Below are 27082 nucleotides of genomic sequence, written 5' to 3'. Positions count from 1 at the left end.
ATTTCAGGCACCCACCACCACGCCCGGCTAATTTTTGTATTTTTAGTAGAGATGGGGCTTCACCATGTTGGCCAGGCTGGTATCAAACTCCTGACCTCTAGTGATCCGCCCGCCTCGGCCTCCCAAAGTGCTGGGATTACAGGCATGAGCCACCGTGCCCAGCCTATCCTCCTTCTCTTATCAGCTCCCAACTAGAGGTCCACCCAGGACCCAGAGACCTGGATTTGAGGCTGCTGGGCGGCAGATGGCGAGATCAGAAGACCAGAGGGTAAGGGTGTAGCAGATACTGCCCGCTAACACTTCTCAGCCTCTTTCCTTCTCCTGCCTTTTCCACCCCACCTTGTGTTTGTCTACTCCCAGCCAGGTGTACCTTTCCAGGGGAAGACCTGGCCAACCTGTCCAGCTCAATTATCCAGCAGTTCTTTGACCTCACTGAGATCTCCAGTCCATTGTTCATCACCTCAGCTATTGACCTGTGTCATTAGCCTTATAAAGTCCAGTGCCATGGCAACTCCCTGCCCTGTTCTTCTTAGACAAACTTGCTGGGCTAAAATCTAACCCCAGTTAAAATAGACTATTTATGTATTCTTTGCCTCTAGCGCAGCAGAACATTGCTGGAGGAAAACAAACAACTGTGCTAATTGGTCTCATCTTATATTCATGACCACAAGCCTCAGTATTATATCGGAGGGCCTATCCAGTGCAGTAGGGCAAGAAAAATAATAAGTTATGAAGATTGGAAGGGAAAAAAACTCATTCACAAGCAGTAGGATTGTATATGTAAAAATTTCAAAAGAACCTATAGGTAAGTTGTTAGAATGAGTTCGGCAAAGTTGTTGGACACAAGATCAATATATAAAAATCAGTTGCAATTTCTATATGTCACCAACAGTTAGAAAATAAATTTCTTGGCTGGGCATGTTGGCTCAATCCTGTAATCCCAGCACTTTGGGTGGCCAAGGCTGGCAGATCACCTGAGGTCAGGAGTTTGAGACCAGCTTGGCCAACATGGTGAAATCCTGTCTCTACTAAAAATACAGAAATTAGCCAGGTGTGGTGGTGGGCACCTGTAGTCCCAGCTACTGAGGAGGCTGAGGCAGGAGAATCACTTGAACCTGGGAGACAGAGGTTGCAGTGAACGAGAAAAAAAAAATTTTTCTTAAAAACAATGATGTTTACAATAGCATCAAGTAATATCAAATGCTGAGGAATAAACCTAATGTAAGATGTGCAAAGACTACATACAAACACACAAAAAAACTATAAAACATTATTGAGGGAAATAAAGACATAGGCCTGGCATGGTGGCTCATGCCTGAAATCTCAGCACTTTGGAGGGCCAAGGTGGGTGGATCACTTGAGGTCAGGAGTTCGAGATCAGTCTGGCCAACATGGTGAAACCTCATCTCTACTAAAAATACAAAAAAATTAGCTGGGCATGCGGTTGTGCACCTGTAATCCCAGCTACTCTGGATGCTGAGGCAGGAGAAGTGCCTGAACCTGGGAGACAGAGGATGCAGTGAGCCAAGATCATGCCATTGCACTCCAGCCTGGGCAACACAGCCAGACCCTATCTGGAAAAAAAAAAAAAGTTAAAAAAATGAGAAATAAAGACATAAATAAAGTGAAAAATTGTTCCAATATTGGAAAAGTCAACATTATAAAGGTGCCAATTCTCCCAAATTGATATATGGATTCGATGCAACTTCAGTTAAAAATCCCACTAGATTTTGGCCGGGTGCGGTGGCTCACGCCTGTAATCCCAGCACTTTTGGAGGCTGAGGCGGGTGGATCGCAAGGTCAGGAGATCGAGACCATCTTGGCTAACATGGTGAAACCCTGTCTCTACTAAAAATACAAAAGTTAGCCAGGCGTGGTGGCGGGCACCTGTGGTCCCAGCTACTTGGGAGGCTGAAGTGGGAGGATCATGTGAGCCCTGGGGAGGTTGAGCTATGATCACATGCTGCACTCCAGCCTGGGCAACAGAGCGAGAGACCCTGTATCTAAAAAAAAGAATGAAAATAAAAAAATAAAAAGAAACCAAGATTGTGTGGTACTGGTACGAGGATAGGAAGACTAAAGGAAAGAAATCCAGAGACGGGCCTGAAGATGTGTGGAAACTTGAATTTTGACAAGGGTGGTTCTTCAGAGCCAACATGAAGAAAGGGTTGTTTTCTTTTTTTTGTTTCCCCAGGGGCAACGCTATTAACTGAAAGAACAGGCTTTTCTTTTTTTTTTTTTTTTTTTTGAGACGCCCAGGCGGGAGTGCATTGGCACAATCTCGGCTCACTGCAAGCTCCACCTCCCGGGTTCACGCCATTCTCCTGCCTCAGCCTCTCCGAGTAGCTGGGACTACAGGCGCCCGCCACCACGCCCGGCTAATTTTTTGTATTTTTAGTAGAGACAGGGTTTCACTGTGGTCTCGATCTCCTGACCTCGTGATCCGCCCGCCTCAGCCTCCCAAAGTGCTGGGATTACAAGCATGAGCCACCACGCCTGGCCAAGAACAAGCTTTTCAATAAATGATGCTGGGTCAGTTGGATATCCATATAGAAAAAATTAAATGAGATCCCTATTTCATACTGCTTGCATAATCAATTCCATATAAATTTGACATCTGAAAGATAATATACAATTTCTAGAAAACAGCATGACCTTTTTTTGTTGTTGTTTGTTTTTTGTTTTGCTTTTTGTTTTTTGAGACAGAGTCTCGCTCTGTCACCAGGCTGGAATACAGTGGTGCAATCTTGGCTCACTGCAACCTCCGACTCCCTAGTTCAAGCAATTCTCCTGCCTCAGCCTCCCGAGTAGCTGCAATTACAGGTACGTGCCACCACACCCAGCTAATTTTTGTATTTTTAGTAGAGATGGGGTTTCACCATGTTGGTCAGGATGGTCTCAATCTCCTGACCTTGTAATCCGCCTGCCTTGGCCTCCCAAAGTGCTGGGATTACAGGCGTGAGCCACTGCACCTGGCCAAGAGAAGATCTTAAAGGTGACTTTAAGCAAAATTTTTTTTTTTTTTTTAAACAGAGATGGGGAGCTGGAGTGAAGTGGCTATTCACAAGCATGAAAACAAAGATCAAAAAATTTGTTTTTATATTAAAAAATTTTTTAGAGATGGGGGTCTCACTTTGTGGCCCAGCTTGGAGTGCAGTGGTGCGACCACTGCTTCCTTGACTTCCTAGGCTCAAGGGACCCTCCTGTCTTGGCCTCTGAGTAGCTGAGACTACAGGTATGCTCCACCACACCCGGCTAATTTCTTTAATTTTTTGTAGGGACAGGGTCTCATCATTTTGCCCAGGCTGGTCTGCAACTCTTGGGCTCAAGTGATCCTCCTGCCTTGGCCTCCCAAAGTGCTGGGATTACAGGCATGAGCCACCACAGCCAGTCAAGACTTTTTAACAGGACAGGACTGTCTAACAGGATTGTCTAATAGGACATAAAATGTACTAACTATAATGGAAAGTATTGATAACTTGGATTACATGACGATTGAGAACCTTCTTTTATCAAAAGATATTAAAAGTGGGAGAAGATACTCTAAGATAGAACATCCATGGACTCATATTCTGAATACATACTACAAATCAATGAAATATACACAAACAGATAAATGGGGCAAGAGATTCAAATAGTTACTTCACAAAAGAGAACATTCAAATAATATTGAAAAGGTGCTCAACCTCTTTAGTCATTAGGGAAATGCAAATTGAAAAAAATAAATACTGGCCAGGTCAGGCGACTCACACCTGTAATCCCAGCACCTTGGGAGGCTGAGATGGACAGATCACTTGAGGCCAGGAGTTTGAGACCAGCCTGGCCAACATGGCAAAACCCTGTCTTTACTCAAAGCACAAAAGTTAGCTGGGCATGTTGGCCCACGCCTGTGTTCCCAGCTACTTGGGAGGCTGAGGCATGAGAATCGCTTGAACCCAGGAGGTGGAGGATGCAGTAAGCTGAGCTTGCACCACTGGACTCCATCCTGGGCAACAGAACAAGACTTTACCTCCCAAAAAAAGGGGGAGGACGGGAGCGGAGGGGAGGACTACTGCACTCTACCAGAATAGCTAAAATAAAAATGACTTGACAATACTAAGTTTTGGGAAAGACAGGAGAAGCTTGAACTGTCTGACACTACTGAAGGAGCATACATTGGTACAACTACTTTGGAAACCTATTTGGCAGTATCTGCCTGTGACCCTGAAATTCCACTCTTTATTTGGGAATATACCCTCCAAAAATAATGCGTATGAGCAACGTGAAGACATGTACAACAGTGCTCCTGGCAGCAGTATTTGCAATAGACAAAAACTGGAAACAACTGAAAGGTCATCAACAGTGGATGGATACACCGGGTGTGGCGGCTCATGCCTGTAATCTCAGCACTTTGGGAGGCCAAGGCGGGTGGATCACCCGAAGTCAGGAGTTTGAGACCAGCCTGGCCAACATGGAGAAACCTTGTCTCTACTAAAAACACAAAAATTAGCTGGGTGTGGTGGCGCACGCCTGTAATCCCAGCTACTCAGGAGGCTGAGGCAGGAGAATTACTCGACTCCTCATCCTGGGGTTGGCCTTATGTATGTGCAGCTTATGGCTCAGCACATATGCCAGAGACACGGTGCCAGCACTTCTTCTTTTTTTTTTTTTTTCAGACGGAGTCTCGCCATGTTGCCCAGGCTGGAGTGCAGTGGCACGATCTTGGCTCACTGCAAGCTCTGCCTCCTGGGTTCATGCCATTCTCCTGCCTCAGCCTCCTGAGTAGCTGGGACTACAGGCGCCCACCACCACGCCCAGCTAATTTTTTATATTTTTAGTAGAGACGGGGTTTTGCCGTGTTAGCCAGGATGGTCTCGATCTCCTGACCTCATGATTTGCCTGCCTCGGCCTCCCAAAGTGCTGGGATTACAGGCGTGAGCCACCGCGCCCGGCCTTTTTTTTCTTTTTTTTTTTTGAGTTGGGGTCTCACTCTCATCCAGGCTGGAGTGCAGGACTGCAGTGGTGTAATTGCTCCTGAGCATAAGTGATTCTTCCACTTCAGCCTCCCGAGTAGCTAGGACTACAGGTGCGGGCCACCACGCCCAGCTAATTTTTGTATTTTTTGTAGTGATGGGGTCTTCCTATGCTGTCCAGGTTGGCAGGTTGGTCTCAAACTCCTGGGCTCAAGCGATTTTCCCTCCGTGGCCTCCCAAAGTGCTGGGATGACAGGCGTGAGCCACCCGCACACTTATACACCCATTCCTAGCTGCAGCTTCAGAAATTTCTGACCCAGAAGTCAGCCCAAACCCCCTCACTGTCCCCCAAAATTTGAGTTCTTCTCAACTCTACCCAAACACTCCCCTGTCTTGGGGTGGCTTAATGCTCTCTCTCATTGCCCTTCCTACTGCCTAGCCACATATCACATCTACCAACCTTCCACGCAGCCATAGATGTGTTCTATCAAAGTTCCCTCCCCAAGAGGACTTCTCTGGCTAATCATAATCTGCCCTTGGTTGTAATTTTGTGTTGTGAGGCCACCACAAGAGTGTTTGCTGAAGAGGTCCCAGAGTCTCTCAGAGCATGCTTGCTACCAGGAGTCAGCACTTATGTAACTTTATCAGCTGGGGCTTCTGCTTCTCTTACAAACAGGTGCCAGGGCCCACCTTGGGCACTCCTGCAAAAGTAAGCAGAGGCTTCTGCCATGGGACCATACCTTGTTTGACCTAGGTGCCAGCACTGGGACAGATGGCACAGTACAGTCCTGCCATTTCCACAAGGTTTGTGTGTACATCATGACAGGAAACACAGCAAGTCACAGAGGCTGTCCGATGTCCCTCCTCAGCTTCCTGAGGACCTGTGCTTTTTACTGAAATACACTATCTCATGAGAATACTTCCCTGCCTTCTGCACCCCAGTGAGAAAGGAGTAGTGACTGGAAGTCAGTGTCATCAACTTTGGATATAAAAAGGGAGGCAGAATGTCTCCAGGGTTAAAAGTAGTAACCAGGCCGGGCATGGTGGCTCATGCCTGCAATCCCAGCATTTTGGGAGGCGGAGGCGAGTGGGTCACCTGAGGTCAGGAGTTCAAGACCAGCCTGGCCAAAATGGCGAAATCCCGTCTCTACTAAAAATACAGGAATTAGCCAAGTGTGGTGGTGGGCACCTGTAATCCCAGCTACTGGGGAGGCTGAGGCAGGAAGAATTGCTTGAACCCAGGAGGTAAGGGTTGCAGTGAGCCAAGATCACACCACTGCACTCCAGCCTGGGTGACAGAGCACAATTCCATCTAAAAAAAAAAGGGGGGGGCTGGGCGCAGTGGCTCACACCTGTAATCCCAGCATTTTGGGAGCCTGAGACAGGTGGATCGTCTGAGATCAGGAGTTCGAGACCAGCCTGACCAACATGGTGAAACCTCGTCTCTACTAAAAATACAAAAATTAGCTGGATGTGGTGGTGGGCACCTGTAATCCCAGCTACTCGGGAAGCCGAGGCAGAGGAATTATCGCTTGAACCTGGGAGGTACAGGTTGCAGTGAGCCGAGATCGCGCCATTGCATTCCAGCCTGGGTGACAAGAGCAAAACTCTGTCTCAAAAAGAAAAAAAAAGTTAGTAACCAGGTTGTGTCCCACAGAGCTTTACTGGGGGCCAAACACTGTCAACCCCTCCTCAGGTCCGAGTGAGTCTGTGCACCTGGCCTTCTGACAGAGTCAGCAGTGAGCAGGGCATCCCCCACCAGGCCCCCATACTTTCCTCCCATGGGTTTCCTAAGGAATGTTGCTGCCTCAACTTCTGAGAGCCTCTTGCCAGGGGGCCCCATCTCTAGCCCTTGCCTCCCTGTGCTGCTTTACCTTCTTTTTGGGAGGATAACTGCCCTCTGTTTTCAGCACCCCAATGAGAAAGAAAAAGTCACGACCAAAAGTCAGTGTCAGTGATTCCTGATGTGTGGAACCATCTGATGAATGAGGAGTTTGGATAAAAAATAAAGGGAACTGATGAAAACCACTTCCGTGTGAAGCACAGTGGTGTGTGCCTGTAGTCCCAGCTACTCGGGAAGCTGAAGTGGGAGGACTGCTTGAGCACAGGGGTTGGACATCAGCCTTCAAGATAGTGAGACTCAATCTAGAAAACAGAAACAACACTTCTGACTGGTGTCTGCCTGTGGGTTTCTGACTCTGCTCCCAGACTTACGGTGAGAACTTCTTTGCTAACTTGAGAGCCTGCAAGAGTGAAGTTTTTGCCAAATTTTGGCCCTTAGTTCCTCTAAAACAGTAATGGAAACCTAACCCTATGCTTAAGACCCTCTTTCTGCCCTACGATGATTACCAAATCTCTGCTGAGGTTGCAAGATGAGGTGATCTTGCTGGAAACAAGGACAAATGGGGGAAGAAAATAGGGCTGGACAGGCCGAAGCATTCACAGAGGCCAGGGCTGGGAGTAGGTAGAGGCCTGCTTCATTTGAGAATAACTATGAAGGACAATAGGGTTTCAACAGGGGAGAGAGTACCGGTATTCAAAGCAAAGTGAAAGATATAAGTAAAAGATGTAAGTGGGCCAGTGCGATGGGTCACGCCTATAATCCCAGTACTTTGGGAGGCCAAGGCAGGAGGATCACCAGAACTGAGGTGTTCGAGACCCGCTTGAGCAACATAGTAGGACCCTGTCTCTACCAAAAAAAAATTTTTTTTAATTAGCTGGGCATGGTGGCTACTGTAGTTTCAGCTACTCAGGAGGCTGAGGCAGGAGGATCACTTGAGCCTGGGAGGTCAAGGCTACAGTGAGCCTGGGTAACAGAGTGAGACTGTTCCCCCACTAAAAAAAAAAAAAAAAGGAGAAAAAGAAAGATGTAAGTGTGTAAGTGAAGCCTGGAGATGCAGACACCTGCAAATGGGCTGCTGGGGGACACTTGGCTATGGCTGGGGCCCAGGAAAAGTGGGAGCTCAGGGAAGAGAGGCTAGAACAGGGCTCAAAGGGCCTTGAGGGCCAGGCCTGTCAGGGTCCATTACCTCCTCAAGCTGGAGAAGTCAGTGCAAGCTGCAGTGATGGGGTCCTAAGGCCCCAGTATTTCTGCCCATCCTCTCCCACTGTCTCCCAAGATCATACAGGGAAGCCTGTTTCCAGATGCCTGTGATTTATTTCCAAAGGAGAGCTACAGCACATAGGAAAATACACATGGCTTTTCAGTCTACATTTTTACAGAGAAAAGAGATTCGGTCATTGGCTTTCTCAGTGCCATCATCCTGTTCCATGAGGCTCCGGGATGGATGACCTGTCTCCAAGATCCCGCTTTCAAAGCAGCAGCTTGGCCAAGGCCTCTAGGGGTAGGAGTGAAGGGCAGCGACCCCCATGTGGGGGTAGGGGGGAGGATATGAGCAGCACTCACTGCAAAGCTAAGGCAAAGAATAGAGCTGGTGGGAGATGCCTCCCCTCACCCCAGGGGCATGGCTTGCTGAGGCCCAGGATACAGACCAGGAGGGGTGGGGATAGGGGTCTGGTCCAGCCTGGAGCGGCAGCAGGACTCTGAGTGTGCACATGGGTGTGGGGTGAAGAGGGGGGCATGCTGAAGAGGAAGCCTACCGGGGTATAGAGGAGCTTTAGCTTGCATATTCCCCCTGCCCCAGAACAGCTCCCAGACCATGGTCCCCAATCCTACACTTGGCCCCTCTCATAAGTTCTACTTCAGGTGAGGGTTCCTGCTCAGGTTCCTTCTGCCACCTTATCCCCTCCCACTGTCAGTGCAAAACATTCTTAGGGCCAAGCCCCTGAGTCCCCTGCACACTGACTGGAGCTGCAGGGAAGGGAGGACAGCAAGGTGCTAGCTGGGAGCCTCCCCCAGCACCGGGAATTCCTTGCACATCTCTCGGACAATCATGCGGTCCATCTGGCACTGGGGTGAGGTCTCCTCCTCATTCAGGATGCGTCGCAGTATGGCCTGCAGGTCGGGTAGCCGGTGGCGGTGCTGCAGGTAGGGCGTGGTGCGGACTACAGCATGCATCAGGGAGAGGTACTCCATGCGCAGCTGTGGGAAGAGCAGGCCAGCTCAGGGACCCCAGGGAGGTACTGCAACCACCACTGGACAGGGACAGGACCCCACTGTTCCACAGACCCCAGGGCTGTGGACCTGAACATCAGGGCTGCATCCCCAGCACCCACAATATACCTGGCACAGAATTGGTCTTCAATAGTTTTTGAGTAAGTGAATAAATGTATCATTCCAGCCACAGACAGCCCCAGGTATGCGGGCTGCCCAGAGAAGTCGTGCCCATCCTTTGAAGCTGGGTCCCTCAAGGTGCCTCTGTCTATCAGTCAGAGGCCCTCTGCTTCTCACCCTATCCTCTCTTGCCCTGGAAGATCTCGTGCACATTCACAGTTTCAAACAGTGAATCACTCTCATACCTCTCACCTAGAACTCCCCTGTGAGCTCCAGACAAGAATATTCAACTGCCCACTTGTCATCTCCTGCACATGTGACAGACCTCAAATCCACATATCCACCATCGAACTCATGATCTTTCCCATCCTCCCAGAGTTGAAGGTTTTCTCATGTTCTTACCTTTAGAAAGAGCACTGTGCCGATTCAAAAGCACAGGCCTGAAATATGGTGTCCTCTTTGCTTCTTGTCTCTTACATACCTCATATCCAAGCCATGTCTAAGACCTGGCTATCCTACCTCCTACATATGCCCTGAATTCATCTCCAACAGCCTCTCCTCCAACCTATACTCCTAGCACCTCTGGCTGAACCACTTCCAACAGCCCTTATGATATATATATATATAAATCATTTTTTTTTTTTTGAGACAGGGTCTCCTGCTGTCACCAGGCTGGAGTGCAGTGGCACGATCTCGGCTCACTGCAACCTCTGACTCCTGGGTTCAAGCAATTCTCCTGCCTCAGCCTCCCAAATAGCTGGGATTACAGGCATACACCAAAATGCCCTGCTAATTTTTGTATTTTTTTTTTTAGAAGAGATGGGGTTTCGCCATGTTGGCCACGTTGGTCTCAAACTCCAGACCTCAAATGATCCGCCCACCTCAGCCTCCCAAAGTGCTGGGATTATAGGCGTGAACTACCACGCCTGGCCAGCCCTTATGACTTGACAGCTTGTTCTCACAGAGACCTCCAATCCACTGACCTGACCTAGCACTATGTCTGCTTCCCTCAACATCCCTCATTTCTCTCTTTACCTTTAATTAGAGGAATAATACCAAAACCTCCTTTAGGCAGCACACTCTGCTAAGTCCCAGCCCTGGGAGTCATACTGAGGTGCCTGCACATCACACGCCAGTGTCTAAGCTATAGACAAATGCAGAGCCATGTGCAGGCCTGAATGTCACTCACCACCACAAACCTCAAATGGACACGCAGCACTGCCTGAGCCTCCCACTGCTTTTCTCTGCTGTGTCACTCTCCCTTAGAGTAGTAACAATGCCCACCTTCTCTGTCTTCGAAACCTACCTACCTCGTCAGCTGGCCTTGTGCTTCATAGAGAATACAGAAATAATCTTGCAGAAACCCGTCTTTCCCCTCAGTACCCACATCTCACCTGTCCCTACCAGAATGAGCGGCCCTAGCTCCTGTCCATGTAAGCCTGGACCTGGACTCTCCCCTCCTGCCCCAGCCACTTGACTCCTGTGGTGGCTCATCATCTCCAACACATCATCCATCTCTCTGTGCTTGCTGGATCATTCCCTCTGGCTCAGAACATGCACCATCATCCCTACCATTTTTGTTTTTGTTTTTTAAAGAGACAAGGTCTGGCTTTGTTGCTCAGGCTGGAGTGCAATGACACAATCGTGGCTCAATGCAGCCTTGACCTCCTGGGCTCCAGTAATCTTCCCACTTCAGCCTCCAAAGTAGTTGGAATTACAGGTGCATACCACCATGCCCAGCTAATTTTATTTTTTACTGTGGTCCATCAGGCTATACAGAGGTCTCATTATGTTGCCCAGGCTGATCTTGAACTCATGGACTCAAGTGGTCCTCCCGCTTCAGCCTCCCAAAGTGCTGGGATTATAGGCATGAGCCACCACACCTGGCCATCATCCCCCATCTGTCGCCCAGGCTGGAGTGCAGTGGTGTGATCTTGGCTCACAGCAACTTCCACCTCCTGGGTTCAAGCAATTCTCCTGCCTCAGCCTCCCAAGTAGCTGGGATTACAGGCTCCCACAGCCATGCCCAGCTAATTTTTCTATTTTTCGTATTTTGTATTTTTAGTAGAGACCATGTTGGCCAGGCTGGTCTCGAATTCCTGACCTCAAGTGATCTACCCACCTCGGCCTCCCAAAGTGCTGGGATTACAGGCATGAGCCACCGCGCTTGGCCAACATCCCCCATCTTCAAAACACTCTCCCTGGCCAGGCACGGTGGCTCACACCTGTAATCCCAACACTTTGGGAGGCTGAGGCAGGTGGATTGCATGAGGTCAGGAGTTCAAGACCAGCCTGGCCAACATGGCGAAACCCTGTCTCTACTAAAATATAAAAATTAGCTGGGTGTGGTAGTGGGTGCCTGTAATTCCAGCAACTTGGGAGGCTGAGGCAGGAGAATCACTTGAACCCAGGAGGCGGAGGTTACAGTGAGCCAGGATTGTGCCACTACACTCCAGCCTTGGCAAAAGAGGGAGACAAACAAACAAACAAACAAAAACAAAAAAAACACTCTCCCTATCCCCATGTCATCTCTCTCCAGCAACCTCCCTCCCATTTTTCTCTTCCCCTTAATAGAAAATTCATGAGTTGTCTCCATTTACTGCTTCCAACCCTCCCCTCATTTCTACTCCCCAATAACTTCAAGCTCTCTCAAACTTTCATTCAGACTCTCCTTCTTGCACCCCACTGACACTGCTTGTCAGGCACCACTGACCTCTGTGTGGTGAATCCAATGGCCAACCCCAGTTTTGCTCAGGCTCCTAATGGTATAGAGATGGCTGATCATCTTCCTCTAAACGTGGCTTTGGGCTCCCGCTTTCTTGGTTCTCTTCCTGGGTTTCTCCCTAGTTGTTTCAGCTGTGCCCAGGGCTGCAGCCCGAACTTCCCGCTGACCTGCCTATCTATGTCATTTCTGAGGCAATCACATAGTCACAGGCTTCCCATCGTATCTCTGCATAGACAACTCCAAAATGTCTCTCTAGTCTCAACTCATTCCCCACTGCCTCCCTGATGCCCTTGGTACCTGGGTGTCTAGCAGGTATCTCCTCATTCTTGACACATTCAAAACACAACTCCCTATTTTCCCCCAAGAAGTTCTCCCAGCCTCCCCAACTTCAAAAATCAGCACTTCATCCATCTAGCTGCTCAAGATAAATCAAGCAGCAAGCCCTGCCAGATCCACTTGCTAAACACTCCACAGCTGGCCTCTTCTCGCCACTGCCACTACCACTGCCATGGCCTATCCCGTCCCCACCCCATCCATGCCACCTGGACTACTGTGGCTGCTTCCTCCCTGGCTGGCTTCCACTCTGCTGGCACGGAGTTGATTCCATGTGGGATGTTAATCACATCACATTCCCTGTTCCTGAGGAGATCACAACCTCTTGCAGCAGCCTCCAAGGCTTTGTGTAAACTCCACCCTCCATGCCTCATCTCCCTCCACTCCCTCCTCTCCAGCCTCCTCCAGCTGCACCACCTCCAGATCACCTCATGGCTGGCTCCTTTGGGTCTTGGTGCACCTATCATGGCCTCCTACACTTACCTGGCTCCAGCAGTGGCCTTGCCCCCTCACCTCCACTCAATGTCATGTCCCCCACCATTTTGTTTCAGTTTCCACACAGTGATCCCCCCCTGCTGCAGCCACCTCCAGGCACCTTGTCTCCCGGTGACAAGTCTGCGATGTGCCGCACAGTGATGTCAATGAGAGCCATCATGTCTGTGTGGTAGAAGATGGCAGCTGTGGCTGGGCTGCCAAACACGTCCTGCAGGAACTTGAGGACAGAGTGTGGCGGCTGTGGCTCATGTTTGAAGATGCGCACAGGGTCATCTAGGAGGCAGGGGTCATAGCGGTCAGGGTGGACCTTGTGGGGGTCCCAGAGTCACCCCAGGGGTTACGGGAGTCATTGCAGGGGTCATGGAGTCACAGGGCATCGAAGTGGTACCCGCGCAGATTCCCGGGCCCTCACCCCCTCTGTTCAGGAGCAACAACAGCTTCTCGGAGAAGATCTTGACATTGGCGTGTTTGCTCAGGGCAGCCATGATGACATTCTGGTCAGGGGCTAAGGAAAGACATGGGTATAGACAGGGTGCTGAGCCTGAGAGCCACCATGTGCTCAGCCACCGCCCGGCCAGGCCCCACCCCACCTGGCAGGTGCAGGTTGAGAGCCAGAAGCAGGTTCACGCAGAGGTCCGGCAGCTGCTCTGTGGTGTCCAAGGGCAGCCCATCCTCGACGATGCTCAGTAGGAACTGGGCGAAAGGCATGCCCAGGTGCTCTGGGAGAGGGGCGCACAGAAGTCTGCAGCTCCATTCCCCCCCGACCCCCGCACCACCCACCCTTCCTGGCTTTCTGTAAGCCTTGGGGATAGCCTATCCCTGCTAGGCTGTGTAGTCAGCAGGTCCCAAGCCCTCAGGCAATGGGCCCTGGCTTAGGACCTGTGATCAGCTGGTCGGCGACTGCATTCTTACCATAGTGTGCATAGGGCACTGCCTCTCCCATGGAGAAGACCATGGCCAGGATGAGGGCAGAGTAACAGAGTTTCTGGTGGTCTGGGGGGACAAGGCAGGCAGTCAGAGTCCCCAAAGATGGCAGGAAACCCCAGCAGATGGCAGGAACACCCTCCAGATAGCAGGAAGTTCCCTCCTACCCCGCCCTCCAGCCTCACCCTGCGTGTCTGTCTGCATGTCCCTCGCCAGCTCCACAGGCAGCACGGATGACACAAGCGTGGAGATGATGGCTGCATCCAGGCTGCACATGGCGCCGAAGCACTTGAGGAGCAGCAGCCGCAGTGATGCTCGGTGTTCCTGGCAGGGAACCCTGCGTGCTCAGTGCCTGGAACTCCCCCACTATCGAGGTCTCTCCATTACCCCTCCCCTCCATCCTGCACATACCATTTGGTAATAGGCCACCAAGGCCAGGACAGACTCGAACTCGTTTCTCTTGCACATTTTCTTGCAAACTTCAGGGTCTGCATCAGTCTACAGAAATGAGGAAGTGAGAGCATCAGCCAGCATGAGCGGAGCCGTGCAGCCACCCAAGAGGGCTGAGCACATATATGTAGGGGAGACTCCTGGCACTGTGAGGGATGCTACAGGGTGGGGGCCACTGTTCCCCATGTGGGGTATGTGTGTGAGCCCCCACCCTTACCAGAATATGCAGCAGCTCCTCCAGGTAGCAGCGGATGACACCCTCGTCCTCATATAGTGCCCAACTGCGCTGCTGGGCGTCGTCCTTACGTCGAGCCAGGTCTGCAAAGATCACCTCCAGCCTCTGCTGGTCGTGGCAGACCTGCCCTGAGGGCAGGGCTGTGCTGAGGTCCTAGCGGGAGAGGGCAAGGCATGACTCAGCACACTCCCTGCTCCAAGGCCTGGAGAGTCCATCTGTGGACTTTTACTCCGTGAACTCAAGTCCCTCCTGGCCCACACTGGACAGGGGGCTCAACTCCGGTCTTGATGACCTCCCAGGACAGGAGTCAATAGGAGACTCATCTGTAGGGGGTTTTCAACAGCTCGCCTCTCATCCCAGACCTGGATAAACACCTCCAACTAGGAGGGCCATGAACTCTGTCACTGCCAGAATGTGACTCTGAGACCTCACTCTCCCATTCCATACAAAATGGCACAGGCCTGTCATCTACCAACTTGCCACATTTTCCTTGAACCCTGCTGACCAGGCACTGGCTATTGTGCCCAGCACAGCCAAGCCCATTGGCCCACTCCCCAACACCCAAACCAGAATGAGAGGAACCATGGAGCACTAAAGAGGGACTTTGGTCTGTCTGACCCCCATCATGTATGCTGGGCTCACTGCCCCCATCCTGCTCATGAGTGCCAAGGATCCCACCTATCCCATGATGCCCACACACCTCACTCCCTCTCGTCCAAGTCAGCACCTAGGACTCCATCACAGCTCTCCCAGCACCCATGTCTCTTACTGCCAAGGTCAGCAAGGCACTACCCTCACCCATGCCGTGTCCATTCCTTCCCTGCAGCCAGACAGAACTCTTGGCCACCCGCATCTGGTCTTATCTGTCACCTGCCCCAGGTCTCACCTCCTCCTACAGCACCCACTCCCTCACTCCCTGTGTTCCAGTCCTGCAGGCCTTGTTCCAATTCCTCCCACGAGCCAGGCTCAGTCCTGCCTTGTGGCCCTTGTCCAGGCTGTGCATCTGCCTGGAATGCTTGTCCTTCCTTTCTGCTTCAGAAATCAGCTCAACGTCCCCAGTGCCCAGCACATTAAGAGCTCAGAGCCAGAGCTTGAGAAATACCTGTAACATACAGGCTGGACAAGTGTGTGACGGTGGGAACAGGGTGGGTAGCAGGATGGCCCTGCTGTGCCGCCCACCCTCACCTTGCCCTCTACGAGTGAGAGGAGGACCTGCTCCATGACTGGTGAGCTGGCCGGCACGGAGGCCTGGATGTGACCCACTATGACACCGATGGCCACCCGGCATAATTCGTGGCTCAGGCCAGTGTTTCTCCGCACCAGCTCCATCAGCTCGGCCCCAATGGTCCTGGGCACAGCCACCTCAGCTGCTGCCTTCTCCTCTGTGGTCCCCAGGCTCAGTGTACCCAGGGCTTCCAGGTCATCAGAGGCTGAGGTTGTACCAGTTGCCACTTCTTCTGCAGGGGGTTCAGGTGCTGATGCCTTGGAGGGATGGGGCTGGACTTGGGACACGGTGGTGTGGGTGCCTCGGCGGGGCACAGGTGGGGGTGTGGGTGAGCAGATGGAGCCTGGTTCAGTTGGGCTGGAGCCGGTATAGAGCGTGTCAAGGGAGGTGCTGCTGACTGAGGAGCCGCTGGACACAGAGTTACCCCCGGAGGGCGTGGTGTTGTGGCCACCTGTGAGCAGTGAGTAGAAGCTGTGCCAGGGCAGCCCCCTGGAAAACCATACCCTTCACAGCCCAGATCCCTGTCCCCTAACACAGGGCCTAGTTTCTGTGCTAGGCACTGTCTCCTCACAAAGCCCAGAGCCCCTAATTGCCCCAACATGGGAGTCCTGTCCTCTTCCCAAGCTTAGAGCCTCCATCTCCCTGACACAGGCAGAACAACCATTCCAAGCATAGGGTGCCTCCACCTGAGTTCCCCTAACCCTGCCTTCTTACCACTCCCAGAGGCCATCAGGGCCTCGCGGTCTCGGCGCTTCACTGGTGGGGGCGGTGTGGCGGGTGCTGCTCGGCGAGGCTGTGGTGGGATCTGGGAAGATGGAAGTGGGATCTGGAAGATGGAAGTAGGATCTTGGAGGACAGACTGACATCTAGAGCGGCAGCCAGGCTCGGGACCTGAGCCCTGGCTGTGGGCAGGACTATGGCTCTGGGCCGCGTCACTCCTGAGTGGACCCCTTGAGCCTCTGGATGAAGCCTCAAGTCCCACCCACCTCCCTTCTCCAGGATGTCCTCACCACACACCTGGTAGAGGCCTCCATCTGCCCCAAGATGCTCAGAACTGGGTAGGCTGTGCTGCCGCTCAAACCCAGCTCGACACACCCCATTGGGCTGCCTGGCCGCAGCAGCATCCAAGTGGTGGTCACTGGTTGATGGGGTCATAACTGCAACACTGGAGGCTGAAGGGCCTCTGCGTGACAGGGTCTCTTTCCGGTGGTGGATCAGCTTCCTGATGGAGGGACAGGAAGACTATTGCGGGGGTTGCATCTCACAGCTCAAAGTCCTCATATGCCCCTGTGGGATGCTGGGACCCCATAGCCCAGGCCCCTCAGACATCCCCATCTCCTCCATGCTTCACCCCAGCCTGCAGTACCCCATACTATCCTCAGTCCTGCGCTCTGCACACCCCTGGTGCTCACTGAAGGACCCGACCCCACCATGCTCACTGGGAGGTGCCACTCCCCCACCACCCCTGCCAACCCTCGCATCTCCCAGGCCCACCTGCCCCATGACACTCACTGAAGAACCCCACCCCACCATGCTCACCGGGAGGTCCCACTCCACTCCCCTCAACACTCACTGGAGGACTCCACGCTGTTCCAGGCTGTACTTGCCACCATCCCGCATGGCTGTGTTGTGTACAGCCTCGATGGCCCGGTCAATGGCCTGGAGGACATCCTGCTCCAGGCCCTGGGGGGGCAGGGGACAGCAGTTAGACCTGAAGGCCAAACGGAGGTGCTCAGCCCAGACCCAGCCCGAGATAGAACCCAGGGCAGAGAACCAATATAGCTAAAGCCTGGAATGCTAGACATAGCACAGAAAGTTGAACCAGAATATGGAATGGGGTTCTCAAACTGTATCACTCAGGGAGCTGGGGCACAGGGTGACCCCCATGCTGCCACATTACATATTAGGTCCTGATCAAGATTTTACCCCACAGCAAGGCTCTTGGCTAAGATGTTTCTGAAAATCAGGGGTCTAAAGCAAAAACATAGCCCAGGGGCTCCCAGCTTGCGGCCAGGAGTGCATACCTAGTCTATCCCTGGTCTTGGCTCAGAGCCCAGGTCGAGATGCCAAACAGGAAGTCTCCAGTATCTGGAATCCTTAATACATCACTCTGCATCTTGCTGATCTTGCACAAAACCAAGGTCATACCCTAGAACAGCCCTGTCCTTGTAAGGGCCCTCTGTAAGCCGTGGGAGCTGAGAATGGGTCAAAGGGACTTACCCTCCCCAACCCTGCTGCTGGCCCTCATCCCCACAAGGTGTCTCAGTATGCTTCCAGACCCGCCCTGGGAAGCAGTTCTGTGTTTGTGGCAAAGGATAAACATGAGAGACGGGCCTAGCCCCTGCTCCAGGCTCTGTATTGCCATCCCCAACATTCCAGGGGTCCAGTCTACTTTGCCTATCTGGCATGGGGAGTGTAGGGTAGCAGCTATCAAACCAGCTACCCCCAGCCCTCCCCTGGCCCTGGCACACGTAGTCCATCAGGCTACATAGGAGCCCCAGAGCTGAGATGAACTCACTCCACCATGGGTTTGAGAAGCTTCCCTGATGGGGACAGACAGGTGGGCACAGAGGTCAGCAAAGCCCTCCAGGTGGTATGAGGTGTGCCAGAGTGCAGGGAGAGGAGACAGGGGGACACAAAGACACAAAGAGACACACACACACACACACACACACACACACACAGAGACAGAGAGAGAGAGAGAGAAAGGAATGGGGAAAGAGAAGGAGCTCAGAGAGGAATGGAGAGGCAGACAGAGGGAAACAACGCAGAAAGAAACAGAGCCAGAGCCAGAGTGTGGGGGGAGCCGGAGGAAGAAACAAAAACACACACATGTGGAGTCGGAACAACACAGGCAGAGAGGCACAGAGTCGCAGCAATCCAGACAGAAAGAGACACGCAGAAAGAAACAGAGACAGTGACAGAGAAGATGGTAGCCTCTCTGCCCTCCCCAAACACCTTGCCCCACTGGTCCTGGCTGGGGGCAGGGGACTCACAGGCCCTTGACCTATGCCCAATAGGGGAAGAGACAGGACTTTTCCTCAGAGGCCTTCAACGAGACCCCATTCCCAAAAAGGTTGGGTCTGACACACTTACTGGGTCTGACACACAGCAGCCATGGTGTCCATGGCCCCCACTCCCACCCCTGGCACTCCTAGATGGGATCACACCAAGGGTCTATGAAGAAGCCCCTAGGCCCCCAGGGCCCATCCTCCCTGGTAAGACCAGATGACACTTCCAAATTTATCCCGTTATTTCTGTCCTGAACTGGGCTGGGACAGGATGTTTCCTAAAGGATAAGGACTAGGACAGGGCGGGGGAGTCTGGCACAGGCCTGGCAGCTCTGGGCCCTTCTTCCTCCTGTGGTCAGAATAGACCAGCTGGAGATACCGCATCCCAACCCCCGCAGCAGGGCTACTCTTAGGGAAACAGGAACTGGGACTGCAGCTTCCACTGGAAGGAAATGGGGCCACGGTCAGACCGGGGAAGCTATAAGAACTCACTTCGTCACAATGGGAGCAGTCCCCACTCCAGGCTGGGAACAAGAAGGGATGGAGCCCCTCACTTTCAAAGGAAGAAAGTTTGAGAAGTCAGGGTTGGGGAGTGGAGGGAGCAGTGCCAGACAGTGTCAGCAGGGGCATGGGTCCTTGGTTCAAATACGGTTGGGAGGGCCTTAAGAAGAGCTTAGAGGGTGGCTGAATACAGGCTAGTGAAAGACACTGAAGTACCAAAGCTTGGGTGTCACATAGGGGATGGAGGTGTCTATGGTTCTAGGGTCCAAGTTCGGCGGTTGAGGACCTGGAGGATGGCTGGGGAAACAGGTGGTGTCCAAGGTGGTCCAGGTCTCAGTGGTGGCTCCAACCGGGGGCAAGGTGCGGGGTTGGGGGAAGAAGGAAGGGAGGAAGGGAGGAAGGGGGGAAGGGAGAGAGGGAGGGAGGGAGGTTGGTTGTGGGGTCCTAGGAATACAGAGAAGGGGCATATTAAGGATCTGGGGTCTCAGGGATTTGAATAATTGGCCAGGATTCGGTGGGGCTTAGGGTCGCCATTCAGATGGCGGACTCGATACTGAAGGGTCTGGGGTCCTGAGGAGTCTCAGTCCCAGAGTTAGGCTTTTGGTCGATCGGGAGTTGGTCTGTTAAGGGCCTGGTCTTTTGTGGGTGATGCTGACTCTTGGGGTCTCAGTCCCCGTGGGTCCGGGGGTCTCAGGGTCAGGTTATCAAACTCCTTGTCTGATAGAGGTCCTGGCCTCGGGTCCCGGAAAGGGTGGGGTCCCTGGGTCGGTTCTGCGGGGCTGTGAAGGGGTCCTGCACCAGGGGCGCGGAGGCCGGGCGGGAAGGGGCGCACTCACCTGCAGGCGGCGCAGGTAGGCTGGCGGCACGTAACCCGTCTCACCACTGCGCGCCCGCGCTGCCAGCCACCAGTGCGCGCTGCTTCGCTCTAGCACCAGGAAGGTCTCGCCCGCGGCGAACGCCAGCGCGTTGGGCTCCGCCGAGCGGAACGCGTACAGCGCGCGGTACATGGGGCCGGGCAAGGCAGGTGCAGGGAAGGTGGCAACGGCTGCGGATCCACAACGCCAGGCCGGGAGCGCCGAGCCGCGCCGCGCTCGCCCCGCCCCGTGACACACCACGCAGGCGCGCGCGCGCCCGCCCGCCGAAGCCCCGCCCCGGGCTCTATCGTTCCACGCATCGGAGAGCAGCGCCCCCGCGCGGCCCCAAGAGGTGCGGCGGGGCTGGGGTCGACAGCTGGCTGTCTCCTCTGGTCCCTCCCGGCTCCAGGCCCCTCATCCCCGGACCCCGCACCCTCACTCCTCACCCCGGCCTCGGCTTCACCCGTCCAGCCCTCTGCTCCCTTTCCCTGCTTAAGTCCGAGCGCTGCGTCCCGTCCTACCTCCCGGTGAAAGCGCGCTCCGCTCGTAGAGGGTGCGCCCCTGCCGCCCTGGGGCAGTGGGTCCCATCTACTAATTGCAAGGACGGCGACCTCGAAAGGATGATCTTGCTGATCCGACACTTGGAAGCCCTCTCAGGGCCCGGCTCTCGGTGTGTCTGGGCCTCACCACCTCTCTTCACCGAGTGCCGGTGGTGGCCAGTGGGGAGCAAGTGTGGGGAGAAGGGGGCCATAAAAACAGAAACCAGGCGGGGCTATTCCCCATCTTTGCTCCCCACCCCTACTCCTCCTCTCTCTTCAGCCATGTCTGGTTTTCTCTATATTGGGCCTTTGCATGTTCTGTTCCCTCTACCTGGGACACTTTTCCCTTCCCTCTCCTATAGTATTTGTCCGTCAAGCTCCCACCCCATCAATCGCTATCATCTTGCTGTGTTTTATTGTCTTCATAGGACTTAAGATTTGCGATGCCCCTTTCTGAGAGCATAGAGGAGGGCTGAAAGAGGGAGTGGGATACCACGGTGGCCTTAAGAGCCTATTTGATCCACCCAGCTTTCCAGTCAGCCCAGATCTCCAGGTATATGAAATCCTTGTAATAAGAGTGCCTGGAAGACCCAGGGAAGACCTCAGAGTCCTGGAGAGACGGTGGCTGAGAATGGTCCAGCTACACTCCACAGGAAGCCCGAGCCCAGGAAGCAGGGGGCGTGTACAGGCCAGTGTGTACAAGTTTTCTATTTTTATCTGTATTTATTTTTTGAGACAGGGTCTTGCTCTGTTGTCCAGGCTGGAGTGCAGTGGGATGATCAAGCTCATTGCAGCCTTCATCTTCCAGGCTCAAGCCTACTGTCTCTGGGACTACAGGCATGCACCACCAGTCAGCTAATTTTTTTTTTTTTTTTTTTTTTTAGTAGAGACAAGGTCTTGCTATGTTGCTCTGGCTAGTCTCAAATTCCCGGACTCAAGCAGTCCTCCCACCTTGGCCTTCCAGTGTTGGGATTATGGGTGTTATCCCATAATCTGTCTGACCCAGTTGCCTATTTTAAGGCCTAAAGTACATAGGCCTAGTGTGAGGTTCAGGTGAGGGGTAGAACTGCTAGAAACTGACATCCAGACCCTGCCTTCTCTGCACCAGGTCTGGCTCTGCAGTTCAAGACCTCTCTTGGCCCTTCCTCCTCCCAGAAGCCCTCCTGGGGCAGAGTAGAATCTCAGGGTCTGTGCTGTCTGGGACTGCCTGAAGAATGAGACTGGTGAAATTGCAATGGGGACTAGGGCTGGGCAGGAGTGGTGACAGGTGGTGTGGCCAAGAGGACCACCCTACCTACCCAAACACGCCTTTTTATCGTACCCTCCATCACCTGGGCCCCTTTACAACACAGTCCATGGCTGCCAATGGACCAGACCCGAGGCTAGAGACCCTAGTATTGCTTCCAGGACATCTATCACAATAGCCAGCCAATTAGCTGCTGCCAGTGGCACAGGAGGGATTAAAAGCTGGACCCAAGGTTTGGATCACCTGCTATCTAACTGGCTTAAGCTGCATACGGCCCATGAGAAGACCTGTGTCAAGCGTCATGTGGTTTTTGGATAGAGGTGCTGAGACACTCAGCCAGCACAGACCCCAGAAAGTATGTAACTTGGGGATCCTTTCTGGGTAACCTTCAGGGTGCTGGGTTGGAGACTGCACACCATGCCAAGAGGCTATGCTGACTTTAGGATCTATGGGGTGGGGTGGCAGCCAGGAGAATACTGAGCCAGGGAGGTGGTCACAGCATGTGGTGAGGCTTGGGAGGGGGACTGCCTGCCCTTGGAAAGAATGACAGGAGCACTGTGTACAATAAACAAAAAGATTTGTATTAGAACATATACACTCAGGGAAGAAAGAGGTATCATCATCAAATGTGGAATGTTGAAGAAATAGTTAAAATAAATAAAGACTCCAAGCACAGCTGGGACTGGCTCAGGCTGGGGCTCACAGAGGCCACTGCACATCAGCTCCAGGCTACAGGAGCCACCACCTGGCCATACCGGCCTCCTCCCTGACGCAGCACAGCTGTGCCTGGGACACAGAGTGTCTCTCAAGTACTGGAGCAGCTAGCAAGCTCACTCCCCACTCTCCTCACTTATCTCTGTGACAATGTCTATCAGGCTCTGGAGCCCGAAGATATAGCCAGCATCCTGGCCTTCATGCACCACGGTGTCCTCGCCATACAGCCTGCAGGTGGTGTGTGCAAAGTCGATCATGCGCACATCTACAGAGCTGGCGCCGATGGGTTTGTAGGCATAGGCACCAGCAGACTCATCAGCTGATTCCTCTGACAGGTCCTCCAAATCCTCAGCATCTGAGTCCAGGACCACTTCGGGCCGCTCCTTGCCATCATAGATGACCAGCAGGGAGCTTGAGTAGAAGCGGTAGGACTCCTGTCGCTCCAACACTGCCTTGAGCTCAGTCAGCTTCTTGAGCACAGGGCCCAGGAGTTCACGGCGCAGGTACCGCCCATTGTGGAAGAACTGGAAAAGTGCCTCCTTGAAGCCCTGCACCGATAGCTTCCGTCCATGGTACTTGTTCATGAACATGAGCTGCCCACTGCCTGCTTGGTATACCTGTAGGAGAGAGACCAGCAAGTCAGGGGCTGAGGGCCATCTCAAACCCTGGACCCTGGGCGGGGGCGGGGTGGTGTGGTGGTGGCGGCATGTGACAGCCCAGATCAGATAAAGTACACCAGTTGCACATGAGCCACTGTCCACTATACTCTCTGATCAGCCCCCACCTGGGATGCAGCCATCCAACCTGGGTTTGGTCATTGTGCCCCAGCACCCCAACTCAACATCTGGGTCACTGGAAAGGACCTAACCCTTTTGCCTTCCTCCCTACTATCTACAGATTCTGGACTCAGCCAACCAGACCAATCTGAGAGAGAATCATGCAGGCATGCATGCTTTCTTTTTTAACCAAAAAGCAACAGACTCATGTAGGGTCAAATCTGGAATCTTTATTTTGAGACAGTCTCGCCGTCGCCCAGGCTGGAGTGCAATGGCGTGATCTCAGCTCACTGCAACCTCTGCCTCCTGGGTTCAAGCTGTTTTCATGCCTCAGCCTCCCAAGTAGCTGGTATTAGAGCCGTGCACCATCACGCCCAGCCAATTTTTGTATTTTTAGTAGAGACGGGGTTTCGCCATGTTGCCTGGGCTGGTCTCAAACTCCTGACCTCAGGTGAGCCGCCCATCTTGACCTCCCAAAGTGCTGGGATTACAGGTGTGAGCCACTGCACCTGGCCTGGAATCTTTTGAGCAAACAGGACTATACCAGGGTGGGGAAGTGACAGCCACTGGATGCCCTAGCCAGCCCTAGCATCCCCCCTCACCTGCATGCCACACACACGCACACCAATGACTGCAGATGTGCTCTGCTGACATTTTCGGATCTGGTTGGCTGCCTTCTCCTCTGAAGCATCATCACCGTGTTGTCGTGTGCCCATCTTGAGGTCAAGGACACAAGGCACCTCGTAGCGGGAAGTCAGGTTTTCCAGTAAGATAAATTCTGAGTAGTTAAGAATAATACCCCCAAAAGGAAGTGCTACTGCATGGGTCCTTGGCACTCTCAAGGTACAGTGCCTAGATGCAGTGACCCAGAGAAGCCTGAACCCACAGGAGACTCCATTAGTCCTGCCATCCCCCACACAGGGAGTCCAGAGCTGACTAGAAAGCTAAGAGACACCTTTACTTCTTGTCAGGGAACTGGCGTGGAAGCAGCCTGCACCTGGACTCAACAGAGGCCTGGGCTCTTCCTGCCTGGGAGACACACACGCCATCTTCTGAACTCTTAGCTAAGTGTAGGACTAGGGTCCAAAAACAAAGCCCTCAATTACAAGTAGAACATCAAGAAAGTTCAGTAAATCCTGTAGCCTTAAATGTGAACTGGAAATATCAGTATAAACTCATGAAAATACTTTTCTCTTTAAACGTCTGCTTCCCAGCTGTGTGCACTAAAAAGGTCTAGAAACAATGACCAGAAATAATGAGTGTCTCTAGTGCACAGACCATTGTCTCATCATTTCCCATTCAAGGAATCAGTGCTCCCTAGAGCAGAAACTGGTAAACTATGGCCCAGTGCTTGCTGTTTATGGCCTATAAGCGAAGAATGGTTTTTACATTTTTTTTTTTTGAGACGGAGTCTCGCTGTGTCCCCCAGGTTGGAGTGCAGTAGCGCAATCTCAGCTCATTGCAAGCTCCGCCTCCTGGGTTCACGCCATTCTCCTGCCTCAGCCTCCTGAGTAGCTGGGACTACAGGCGCCCGCCAACACACCCAGCTAATTTTTTGTATTTTTAGTAGAAACGGGGTTTCACTGTGTTAGCCAAGATGGTCTCGATCTCCTGACCTCGTGATCCGCCCGTCTCGGCCTCCCAAAGTGCTGGGATTACCGGCATGAGCCACCGCGCCCGGTGGTTTTTACATTGTTAAGAGACCAAAAAATAGATAAAAGGCTAGGCGTGGTGGCTCACGCCTGTTATCCCAACATTTTGGGAGGCTGAGGCAGGAGGATCACTTGAGCCCAGGAGTTTGAGACTAGCCTGGGCAACACAGTGAGACCTTACCTCTACAAAGGGGAGGGGAGGGCGGGGAGGAAGAGGGCTGGGTGTGGTGGTTCATGCCAGTTATCCCAGCACTTTGGGAGGCCAAAGCAGGTGGATCACCTGAGGTCAGGAGTTTGGACCAGCCTGGCCAACATGGTGAAACCCTGTCTCCACTAAAAATACAAAAATAAGCCGGGCATGGTAGCGGATGCCTGTAATCCCAACTACTCGGGAGGCTGAGGCATGAGAATCGCTTGAACCTGGGAGACGGAGGTTGCGGTGAGCTGAGATCACACCACTGCACTCTAGCCTGGCGGACGAGCAAGACTCTGTCTCAAAAAAAAAAAAAAAAAAAAAAGAAAGAAAGAAAGAAAAGAAAAAAAAAAGAGAGGAAAGAAAAAAGAAAAGAGAAAAGAGAAAAGAAAAGAAAGATTTCCTTATGCATAGCTCATGTCCCAGTGGCAGTCTGGTGAACCAGGACTGAAAGGTCAGTCTCCTCATCCAAACACCCCAGCCCTTGGCAGGTGGGCAATGTTTTGAGACTTCTGAAGAGTCTGAAAACAGGGAGCAGCTCCTTGCCCTCTTCCTCTAGGTTACGTAGGCTAAAGCCCACCTGATGCAAGCTGGCCCCTTCATGAGGCACCCCTCACCTCCCAGAAACCCATTATACCCCACTCCTCATCATCTGCACTCCTAGGCCAGTAGCTGCCCTGAGGGAAGTGATTATTTGCCCATAATTATCATATAGGGTGTCCGGGAATAACCCAGGTAGAAGAAACTCAGCCATGACTATAAAAACCCAACCTCTCTCTCCAAGCTCCAAGGGACTTCCTCATTTCCTCTCCTCTTACCCTCAAATGTGGAGATGCCCATGAACAAAGGATACTGTACTGGTTCCGATGCTTTGCATTCTCCTTCATTCTCTGTAACTGTTGCTGGTGACATTTCATGCTCCAAGGGTTATAGTGTTTAAGTTGGGAACTTATATTCCCCTTCTTCTCTACAGTGTAGTACAAGACTTCAGATTTCTTTAGCCACTCAAATTCTTCTTCTAACTTATGGCTATAAAGAGATAAGGACCAATAAATCAGTATGTCTTATCAGAATTCAGAAGGCCGGGCGTGGTGGCTCATGCCTGTAATCCCAGCACTTTGGGAGGCCGAGATGGGCAGATCACTTGAGGTCAGGAGTTGGAGACCAGCCTGGCCAACAGGGTGAAACCCTGTCTCTACTAAAAATACAAAAATTAGCCGGGCATGGTGGTGTGCTCAGGAGGCTGAGGCAGGAGAATCACTTGAACCTGGGAGGCAGAGGTTGCAGTGAGCCAAGAAGATTGTGCCCGTGCACTTCAGAGCCTGGGCAACAGAACAAGCAAGACTCAAAAATCAATCAATCAATCAATCAATCAATCAATCAATCAATCAATCCAGGGTTAAAGCACAAAGAAACTTTCTTTTTTTTTTTTCTTTTTTTGAGATGGAGTTTCACTCTTATTGCCCAGGCTGGAGCGCAATGGTGTGATCTCGGCTCACTGCAACCTACGCCTCCTGGTTCTAGAGATTCTCCTGTCTCAGCTGGGACTACAGGCGCATGCTACCACACCAGGCTAATTTTTGTATTTCTAGTAGAGACAGGGTTTCATCATATTGGTCAGGCTGATCTCGAACTCCTGACCTCAGGTGATCCGCCCGCCTTGGCATCCCGAAGTGCTGGGATTACAGGCATGAGCCACCGCACCCGGCCAGAAACTTTCTAGAGTAATGAAAAGTGACTTCTTGATGTGATGGTGGCTTACTGTGTAAACATTTGCCAAAACTCTCTGAACACCCCAGATGGGTGCATTTTACCACATGTATGCCTCAAGAAAGTTGATTTTAGAAAATAAAATTAAGGGACCAGCCAACAACTATTTTCTTTTTTTCTTTTTTTTTTTTTTTTTGAGACGGAGTCTTGCTCTGTCGCCCAGGCTGGAGTGCAGTGGCGCGATCTCGGCTCACTGCAAGCTCCGCCTCCCGGGTTCACGCCATTCTCCTGCCTCAGCCTCTCCGAGTAGCTGGGACTACAGGCGCCCGCCACCACGCCCGGCTAATTTTTTGTATTTTTAGTAGAGACGGAG

General features: G+C 52.5%; 2 protein-coding genes across 10 annotated transcripts in view; both read right to left on the bottom strand.

The window, feature by feature from the left end:
• Positions 1-8089: 8089 nt before the first annotated feature.
• Positions 8090-20140, bottom strand: NCKIPSD (NCK interacting protein with SH3 domain). 7 transcript variants are annotated; one of them, XM_032161640.2, is made up of 14 exons: positions 19862-20005; positions 19242-19469; positions 17087-17196; positions 16531-16735; positions 16228-16339; positions 15474-15964; positions 14271-14441; positions 14015-14101; positions 13789-13927; positions 13592-13672; positions 13270-13398; positions 13092-13184; positions 12780-12952; positions 8090-8994 (listed from the first exon to the last, which is right to left on the bottom strand). In XM_032161640.2, the coding sequence occupies exons 3-14, from the start codon at positions 17131-17133 to the stop codon at positions 8791-8793; spliced, it is 1932 nt and encodes a 643-aa protein (XP_032017531.1). In that variant the 5' UTR covers positions 17134-17196; positions 19242-19469; positions 19862-20005; the 3' UTR covers positions 8090-8790. The 7 variants fall into 7 exon arrangements, with proteins under 7 accessions (XP_032017531.1, XP_032017534.1, XP_032017528.1 ...); XM_032161643.2 differs by having other exon boundaries at positions 19312-19469; XM_032161637.2 differs by lacking the exon at positions 19242-19469 and having other exon boundaries at positions 19862-20140.
• A 2084-nt stretch (positions 20141-22224) lies between these two features.
• The window catches only part of IP6K2 (inositol hexakisphosphate kinase 2), a 30338-nt gene continuing 25480 nt past the window's right edge, over positions 22225-27082 (bottom strand). For all 3 annotated transcript variants that reach the window (XM_032161653.2, XM_032161652.2, XM_058442821.1), the window contains exons 4-6: positions 25853-26028; positions 23757-23932; positions 22225-22995 (exon numbers count right to left, since the gene is read on the bottom strand). In XM_032161653.2, coding sequence (XP_032017544.1) covers positions 22495-22995; positions 23757-23932; positions 25853-26028 — 853 coding nt within the window. In that variant the 3' untranslated portion in view covers positions 22225-22494. The remainder of the gene's footprint in view (positions 22996-23756; positions 23933-25852; positions 26029-27082) is intronic.

The sequence above is a fragment of the Hylobates moloch genome, unplaced genomic scaffold (assembly GCF_009828535.3).
Source record: "Hylobates moloch isolate HMO894 unplaced genomic scaffold, HMol_V3 SCAFFOLD_8, whole genome shotgun sequence".
Taxonomy (NCBI): domain Eukaryota; kingdom Metazoa; phylum Chordata; class Mammalia; order Primates; family Hylobatidae; genus Hylobates; species Hylobates moloch.
Note: the sequence above shows the minus strand (reverse complement) of the source record. Positions and strands in the feature narration are given on the sequence as shown.

What these genes read in the sequence shown, in the direction of transcription:
- NCKIPSD (XM_032161637.2), bottom strand. Translation starts at nt 20,032, where the DNA reads ATGTACCGCGCGCTGTACGCGTTCCGCTCGGCGGAGCCCAACGCGCTG. An exon ending in TCTCAACCTGCACCTGCCAG is followed by an intron (nt 13,185 to 13,269) that starts GTGGGGTGGGGC and finishes GTCTTTCCTTAG; the next exon opens with CCCCTGACCAGAATGTCATC. An exon ending in ACTTGTCACCGGGAGACAAG is followed by an intron (nt 8,995 to 12,779) that starts GTGCCTGGAGGT and finishes CTCTTCCCACAG; the next exon opens with CTGCGCATGGAGTACCTCTC.